The sequence below is a fragment of the Schistocerca gregaria genome, chromosome 2, assembly GCF_023897955.1.
Source record: "Schistocerca gregaria isolate iqSchGreg1 chromosome 2, iqSchGreg1.2, whole genome shotgun sequence".
NCBI lineage: Eukaryota > Metazoa > Arthropoda > Insecta > Orthoptera > Acrididae > Schistocerca > Schistocerca gregaria.
Window position 1 is genome coordinate 698,156,487 of NC_064921.1, and position 9,592 is coordinate 698,166,078.

Below are 9,592 nucleotides of genomic sequence, written 5' to 3' on the forward strand. Positions count from 1 at the left end.
ATATACTTGCAGCTAACATCCATCGAGAAAGCTACACGTATCACGTAATTATTCATATTGATATATTTAACTAAGTGAATCAAAGTATAAAATCACGGACAGAAACATTGGGAGTATATACTTAGTCTCCAGAAGAATTCCTTTCCTGTTAGTACTACGTCAGCAAAGGTTCGATACGTATTCGGAAGGTTCTCAGCAACACAAACAGATGTTGCCAAATCGCTATGGACAGTAGAGCAATAAAAATTGGGTTTTTCTCAGTCGGATGTTGAAGCGGTGAACGTAGAATCCTTCATCGCCATCAGTGAAAAACAAGCGTTGGAAAGCCCTAACCATCTCGGTCACAGTGAATCATCAAGCGATCAGCCAAGGACCAACTAAATACGTCAATCACGTAACGAAAAAGTTCGAGGGAATTCCTACGAAGAGCACCGTCGAATCATCACCGCAATATTTTAGCCATCTTTTTGACGAGATGGAAATCCCAGAGATGGAGCAACCGATTCTCAGTATTTTGATACGGTATCGTATAAGAACCTTGACGATGCCTATACGATGTGTGCCGATATGTTGTCAGTTTAGTACGATAACCATAACGAATTTCTTAGATCTTTTTATTTTAAGCTTTAAGAAGACCTGCAGTGAACATTTATCGATTGCAATTACAAATCTGATTCGTTTTATATGTAACTATGTTACAAACTGAAAAACTGACACTGGCAATGATAAAGAACTGAACATACTTTCACATCACACCGAGCGATGTGGCGCAGTTTTACCACAGTGGATTCCCGTTTGGGAGGAGCGGAGTCAAAATTTCCGTCCGGTCATTCTGGGTTATGCTCCTGTGATTTCCTTAACTCGATTAAAGCGAATGCTGGGATGTTCCTTCGAAAAGGTGTTTTCTTATGACCTCGCCGTCGACTTGACGTTAAACACCAATCTTTCTTCCTTTCGGTACATAAACGAGTTCCATAACCATTCTTAGCAGAGCAGCAGGAGAAACTTCTCAGCATCTACCAATGACGCAAATTTTCCACTTGCTTTACATACAATTTTGGAGATACGAGCATTGCAAATGCAGACTACTCTACCAGAAAGCAGAAGTGTTACGTATAAGCAAATCTTAGTATAGCTTGTTCTAATGGACAAGTCTTTAAAGTTATTTACACAAAGTGTAACAAAAATGATGTATACTGACGAACACTTCAATATGTTTTTAGAAATAGCATAATTTATTCTACATCATTTCTTTCCTTGCTTGTCTTTCATATCATACGAGAATCCGCTATTGTACAGCTTGGTTAGAGAGGCTGGTGAGTGTAGTTCTGCTCTTTATTAATACTGAAGTCACATTTAAAACAGTCATTAAATATTTAAGTTTTATTACGATCTGCACCAACAAAATGGAAAATTCCTGTAATAAAAGCTACGTCCTATAGGCAAGAATATGGTATCAACACGATGGGTGTCCGGCACATTTTTCGGTGATGGCTATAAATGGGTTGCAGAGACAATTCCCAAATCGTTGGACTGGACGTGGAGGAGATGTGTCGTGGCCGGCTCGTTCGCCAGACTTGATGCCTCTGGATTTTTTCTTGTGGGGATTCGTAAAACACATTGTTGAGAAAGACGTTCCAACTACACCTGAAGATATGAGAGAGAGAATTGTCAGAGCATGTGCTTCGATAAGTGCCGAAGTGATAACGAATACCACGCAAAACCATGACACGTAGACTGCAGCACTGCATTGATACCAATGCTCATCACTTCGAACACCTTCTGTAAATGGACGTTCATGCCACCTTTATGACCTTCGTTGATCTTCAAAAACGTTACTGTCACTGTTAGTGACTCACCCTGTATATTTTACAGCCTTTCCCTGAAGTAAATGTAAATCGCCTGAAAACTGGAATGGACATTTCTTTTGACAGTAAAGAAGTCTAGGGTATGAAGTACCGACTACGAAGAAATCATAAAAAGATGGAGGTCACGCTCCAATTGAGGATGTAGGGACAAGGAAATTGCCCATGACATGTTCTGTGGAACCATAAATAACTTTGTCTTAAACGGTGTAGGAAAACAGAGCAGACGTGTAGAAGAACGCAGTATATACTGTGGAAGGCCTCTTGGAAAAGTAGACGGTTTTGGATATCTTGGTGCAATACTAAGTAGTGACGGGAGAATAGAACAAGAGGTGATAAATAGAACTAAGAAAGCAGTCTGTTGTCAGGTGAATAGCACAATATTGGGGAAGAAGGAGATAAGTATGAGAACTAAAATGCAAATTTACACTGCAATAATGGCACTAATTACATCGTAGGAATGGAGAGTTTGGCAATACTAGAGAAACACCTAAGTAGGATCAAATCAGATGTGAAGGAATAAGAGAAGAGACAGGGCAATACAAGTAATGAGTGTAGTGGATGAACTGTGCCAGGAAGTTTCAAATGAAAAGTTACTCCTTTTGATTAAGCTTTTATTGTATAGCACCTACTGGATGCTGACAAAGTTTCGCTGTCATAGTGTAAATAAATACAGATTGTGTAAAAATGTGAGAAGTGATGTACCAACTGGCCATCAAAATGGAAGCAGACAGATGGACACTAACGAAGAAAGCCGCACGCACCATTATGCTAGAAATAGTGATGTAACTTCCAGAAAACCATCTGAAGATGAAGCTGAAAAAGTTCGAAAATCGGTTCATAGAATAATAAATGACTATTCAAGAAAGTGACTGACTGCAGTTTTATGTACTTATTTACATTATTCCCTTTTGTAAGAAGTTCAGCTAGTCTCGCAAGTAAACACTGTATTGCTCTTATGCTTTTGAGTTGCTGGATTAGAATTCCAGCCTGTTCTTCCCCATTATTTGTTGATGATCGTAAATTGTATAACTCTGTCATGCACGTGATGTAACACCATAAAATAATTGTTGTGAGAAAACAATTTGCAAATATAGAAAGCTGACATTTCTATCCGTTTTCCTACAAATTCTTCGAATTTTACACCTATTGTTATCACGACATGGACCGATTATTAAAAAGGTTGTAAGTGTCTCCCCAATCTCATCTTATTCTTTTTTATCATTTCTTGGCCTTTGCTCTCAAAATCACCAAAAGAAAGAATGCTATAAAAATTCCTGCAATGGCATTAAAAATTTCACTTGCAAATGCTGCCCCCGTTGCTGGCCTAGAATACTATCATACTTTCGGAGTTTTTCTAGGTAGCAATACTTACTGACTCAACCTGTATATTCTTTTCTGTAGAGCGCGTATTATTTCTCCCGCGTCCATACACACTCTGTACCGGAATGCTTTTATTGCTGCAATCGTGATTCAGACCAAAAAAGCTGCCACTTGTGCGTGTGATATCGCTGAAAGAATGAGCATGAGACAATTTCGGTAGACCTGGAAAATTTGTCGAAAAATTGGAATATGACAGGGACAAATAACAAGCAAGCGTTTTTGAGTTTGGATCATGGAGGTGTGAATGATGAGATATTTGGACAATACTTCCAAAGTGGGACGACTTTGAAAGAAACGGAAATTGCCATCTCTGCGACAAGAACTCGAGTGAGAGAATCAAATGCTATGTGAAGCTTAATGTGAAACAGTAACAGTAGAAGCGAAAAAATGTGAGAAGATAACGAAAAAGTGAGAAAAATGTCGTTGCTGTGAGTCGAGTCCATGAATTCTTGTTTGGAAATGCGTAGAGGAGAAACAAGCGCTAAAATAGTGCAGGAATGTGAGCGGGAGGGAGAACGACTTCGTTTCTGCAATTTAAGTAATTTGTTAATTTTCTCCGCTTTCATTACGCGGAACCGGTGACGTGTCTCACAGGAGACTTTTTCGCAATTCAGTCTCATCACCCTACGCCCCCTCCCCGTTGTCTTCAGAGTCCTCTGTTGCATGTCTCTTCTTTCTGAACAGTCGCTGTCACTGTCATTTCAATATTCTCCTCTTTCAGTATCCCTTTCGTTTCTGATATGCAAAATTAACAAATATTATTGTTATTCTTAATGGCCTTTATTATTGTTATTATTAATGTCATTATTATAATTTTTCTGTTTGATTTGTGTCGTTAATTGTTCTCATAATAATTTTGCAGGTGTATGTAATTGAATCAGTAGTTCATAACGAAATGTTTTGTAATATTTTTTGGGATGTGTTGCTCTTGGTCTGATGTAAGATACCGTCTGAAGGCTTTGATCTGATCAGAGTAAGTAAACAACAAATAAATAAATATTTCTGCGATACTGGATTTTCATGACACAAAAACCTGTTATTTTTGCCATCTTTGAGTGTTTTGATACAAAAACTTGGTTTTAGTACTAAACAACGAGAAATATATCTGGCATGAGTAAGGGATAATTTATGGTGAAAAGTTACATCGGAGAGTAGGCCATGAAACTCAGTATTAGAGGTAGTGCGCGTGTGTTGACTGGGTGCTTTTGCCGGCAGGAGGTGGACGTGGGCCGCTGTGACGGAGGCGGCGCCGGCGCCGGCGGCCCCGCGGCCTGCGAGGGGCGCTCCTTCTCGCGCTGCGTGCACAGGTCTCCGGGCGGCGCGTGCGTGTCGTCGCTGCAGGGGCCGCTGCTGCGCTGTACGCCCGCCGAGCACAGGGAGCACTACTACCGGGACGCCACGGGCGCCACCAGGACCATTATCGCCGTAAACAGCTGCATCTGTGGCTAGGCCACACTGAGCGTGTGTTCCCCGATGAGGCTGAATATTTATACCCGAGTAGTTATACCTTGTAATACTTTCTCATCGCTCTCCCTATCAGGGCACAAACACGCACGAGATTAATCGCATCGAAAACATAAATCGCTGTGCAACGCCCTATTTTACGAATATATAACCAACACACGCTCCTCAATATTTTTCTCCGCTATAATCTGTGAATCGTTTGCTCCTCTTAAATCTCTGCCTGACACAATCTGCTCGCTGACAGACACAATATTCGTATTTATTAGTGGCTAATCAAGAAGCTGTGATGAGTTTTCTTGAAGAATTTAGCGTCACTCCTTGGACTGTAAATAAATGGAAACAGAACCCGAATAATTTATTTTGGTGGATGGTAAATTGATATTAGTGTTTGGATGCCAGATGTTGGCATGTAATGTACGTTGTCAAACAATAAAAACTTTGGAAAATGATTAATGCAACTTCTTTCTCTTCCTGAATTACTTAATACGTTACAACCCAAACACTAGTTAACTTTGGCCACAGCGGAAATAGTTCATAAGTAATCTTACACAGTTTTTCTTTCTGAAGTATACATTTCGCTTTTAACTACGGACTATACAAGATGAATCACCTAAAACATGCATCGCAAATATTACGGAAATGGAAAGTGCTGCTGATGTGCGGTTTTCACAGAATATATTGTCAGTCGGGGCCTCGTATAGTTAGCCAGTCTACAGATTGTAATAACAGCTAGAAAATGTATTTTTTTGGAAATATACACTTTTTAAACGGAACAATGCATAATGTTATTAACAAACTAAAAGTGGGGTAAATTAGAATGTCAGTGTGTTCTGAAAAGTTCTCACACCGACACCTGTACGATACCTATGGTAGCACACACTAAAGAACAACACAAGAGCATAGACTAGTTGTGTGGATTCTGACCAGTAACGAAACAACTGGTGTCCTTGTAGACAGCGTTCTTCAGCTTTCCGCACAGAAAAAATGTCTACAGGCGTGAAATCCGGGAAACAGGTCATGTCCTCTGCGTCCAATACAGCGGTTTGGAAACAATTCGCGAAGACTCGGTGTAGTGCTTCGCGCACTATGGGCTCGACAACAATCATGTGTTAGTACCATAGGTTCCGTCTGCAGACGGGCATCTTCTAACATCCGTGGAAGATGATCTGTTAGGAACCTGTGATTCTTTTGCGCGTTCAGTGTTCCATCTGTGAAAATCTGGCGTATGTGCTGATGGTTCACTATCACACACCACACGTTTACGTCTCATGAACGCTGACGTTCTACCTGATAAACCCAACGGGAATTGTTAACGGACCCATAGCACATGTTTCGACTGTTTGCCTGACCATGATTGGTAAACATGGTTTCATCACTAAAGAAGATACATGATACATCTGGACTGCCCTGCGTTAATTCCCATGTACAGAAGATAATACCATTCTCATAATTGTTTACATGCAGCTCTTAATGGAGAGAGATGTGATAGGGGTGGAACCTATGTCGATGTAGAGTGCGTAGGACCATTGCCAGACTAAAGTCACCGCACAAGAACAAAGTGCATAATTTCCATACGCCATGAGCATGTCGGCTTTTTCTGAATTGGTAAATCCCGTCATCTACTGACGACATACTGCTTGGACTCTTCACACTAACTGGCTAGTACACTCGCAAAGCACTCTGGGAACACATAAAGCAGTCTGTAAATAAACGTAACAACATCGTGCAAATCAACTACGCAGGCTGAATGGCTGTATGGAAATATTTCCAAATACACCTCGTAAGCGACTCGCACTAGAATCCTGCAACAAACCCCACTGACATTCTAATTTACCCTACTTTGACTTTGTTGATGTCAATAGGCATTGTTCCATTCAAAACATTGTATGTTTGCATAAAAATACATTTTCTGAGGATTATTACAATCTGTTTATTGGCTAACAATACCAGCCTATGACTACCAATCCATTCTGTGAAAACCGCACGTAAACAGCACTTTTCATTTCCGCAACATCTGCTGTGTAAGTTTTAGATTACTCACCCTGTATACTGCTACCACATTAAAGAGGGATAGCAGAGAAAAAGATAACACTGCAGTCCAACTTTCACTTTATCGTCTGTTTTTTAATGATTACAGGCAAAGTTGTGCTTTTACATTGTGGACTTCCCATAACTTTTAGATATCATCTTGACAGCTACAAAAACAATATTGTGAAAAAATAGCTTAGGCGGTACTAAGTTTTTAATTATCAAACTTACGGAAGGCGTATGTTTGTAAATCACCTGTTTTTCATGAAATTTGACGTTATCAAACTGGAACACGCGGTCTACTTGAAATGTATTCCTTTACTCACAAACATCTTGGTCGCGAATTATTTGCATATTTGAATATATATGCCAAAAGCGACCAAGACATTTGTGAATAACAAAACTTCTTGCCGTGTCGATAGTGGCAGCGATATTTTGAAAACAATACAAAATCGTCTGTGGTTCGTCCTGTGTCCACGACGGAGCTTAGCCATATTTATTTCTCGGAGTCTGAACGATATTCTTTACATCCGCTTCCAGGCCGGTACTGAATTTAATGTACGGTGCAGCAGTATGTAATATCTAGAAACACAAATAAATATGCAGTGAAACGTTTCACAATTGGCATCATGCTATGAGGAATTGTCGGCGAGGAAAGAAACTTACAAGAAACTAGATTCTTCAAGTCACTCAGAGTTGGTCAATGTTCTCGACGAAGCAATGTGTGGTTGCACCATAGAATTTGAAGAGACTGTGTTGAATCGTGTAGGAGAAGATTCTTTAGTAAGGACTCATTCACTTGCCATTGAAATGCACACGTTAAAGAAAAATGTATGGAAAGTAATATGAGACTGCAGCAATTGGGCAAAACTATTTTGAATCGGAAGTCTTATTCTATCGGTGGATTATGTTGTAACGCATCTATTGAGATTGGCAGTCGCAATACTGAACGGTCGCCACAAGCTTAAAGCGTTGCTGTAAGGTGTAAGCCGTCTGCGTCTACAAGAGAAGCCATGTATTCATACACTTATCGTTTATCATTTATTTTCTGTACAAAGAAGTTAACAATACGTTGCACATCACGCCATAGATAAATTAGCAACACTAGCTTATATCAAAGTAACAAATAATTAAACCGAATAACACTGATAATAATAAAAATAATAATAATAACGGTAGAAATAAAAATTATATTTTCCTTCAGAATGTGAGACACGTAAATCAGAAGGCTCTTAAGTATAAACATACGTCCTGATAGTGCTACAGTTGAGTTTTGTGACGTATAAGAAATTAACCAATCAGGTACAACAGCTTTGCAAAAACTGGATACGTTTCAGATGATCTTTCGTTGCACGAATATTCATAAAAGCGTGATTTCTTCGAGATGAACTTTTAGTGATATAGTTTGCGTGTGTGATATTTCACCTTTGTGGAGATTAGCAGGCAACCAAAACAAGGAATTGTGACTTTCGACTTGGCTTGACTTGCTGTACCGTTAATAGCAACTTCCCGAAGTAACATAGCGTCGACCCCACCTTTACTGCCACCCAGCTGATGCCAGTTTCAGCAAGCGGTAGTAGTCGGATGTTTACAACTGACGTAATAGGATTCGTCGGAAGAGGAAGGCCCTAACGTAACTTTGGCGCGCTGGCGTCGAGCTCAGTGTGTACCGAAATAGCGATGGAGTCGGCCCGTTGTAAAGGCCCATTGTGGGACGCGAATAGCACCAGACAGACGTGCAGTCTGCCGAGACACGTGCTACGGCCAGCTGGCTTTCACCGCAGACAAGTCCGCATTCTGTCCTTGGCCTTTGGGCTAGGAATAAGGCAGCGGCAGGCGTACACCAGAAATAACGCGTCCCGACGGCCACTAGCGGCACTCAGTCAGAGACGTCCTTTCTGCCCCTGGCGGAGCCTTCTTCGACTACGTTGTTCTAGTGCAACAGCAAATTTAGTATTAACTATATGGGACACGGATGTACGCTTTCTGCAAAAAACCATCACCGACTAGTCTCAGGAACTCAGGAGAAACATGAACGGCGACAGTTGGAATTGTACAAGAACCTGCGTCATCGTAGTTTCGTGGACCATATTTTACCGCCGTATAGGAGAACCAGTACACTTTGGAGTATCTTAATGCTTCCGTATAACTAAACATATTCGCAGTAAGGGCAACAGTAGACGTATTTAGCAAATATGTTACACGTAAAAAAATTATGCTCTAAAGTGACATATCTACATTGCTTTCTATTGAGCGCCATTTTGGCTCAGAATTTTCTCTGCCGCTGAAAAAAAAAAATGAAAAAGTAGCAAAGCCATAAACGAAGTCGATGATAGCTACGAGGCATAAAACGTCTGAGGACCTAATTTCTGTGCTGTGTGTTGTGACATCTGGAAAAATTCAGCACCGGCAGGTATCAAAGAAAAGATCGAACAGCCGCTCATGAAGACCACATTTCATTATGAAAGAGATCGAAGCTAGTAGATAAAACTGTTTTAACTGTTTTACAGCGGTCCTGTTCCCAGTGTGAAAGTGGGCGATCCTTAACAAATATACCAACCCAAATTCAAGTGTGAAAACATAATTTCGTTGTCAAGGACATTTTAGAGCGCAGTTCATAGGATATTGGTGAAATCAATTCTCAAACTGCCTAGATGAACAATGAAAATAACATATCCCCTGTCTTAGTTGCTAACGACAGTTTGATAAAAGGGAATTACAAGACCGTAGAAAGCAAGCAGAATTCAATGCAATGAAAGCAAATACGTGGCAGCTAAAAAGAAATTGCTTTGTTCTTACGATTGCAACAAGGAAAAAAGAAGTAGGCATGTTTCCTTTAACAGCGGGACGTT

At 40.3% G+C, this 9,592-nt stretch overlaps 1 protein-coding gene across 1 annotated transcript in view; it reads left to right on the forward strand.

The window, feature by feature from the left end:
• Positions 1-5,161, forward strand: part of LOC126334785 (uncharacterized) — a 199,574-nt gene extending 194,413 nt beyond the window's left edge. The window contains exon 6 of the mRNA XM_049997387.1: positions 4,464-5,161. Coding sequence (XP_049853344.1) covers positions 4,464-4,697 — 234 coding nt within the window. The 3' untranslated portion in view covers positions 4,698-5,161. The remainder of the gene's footprint in view (positions 1-4,463) is intronic.
• The last annotated feature ends 4,431 nt before the right edge of the window (positions 5,162-9,592 follow it).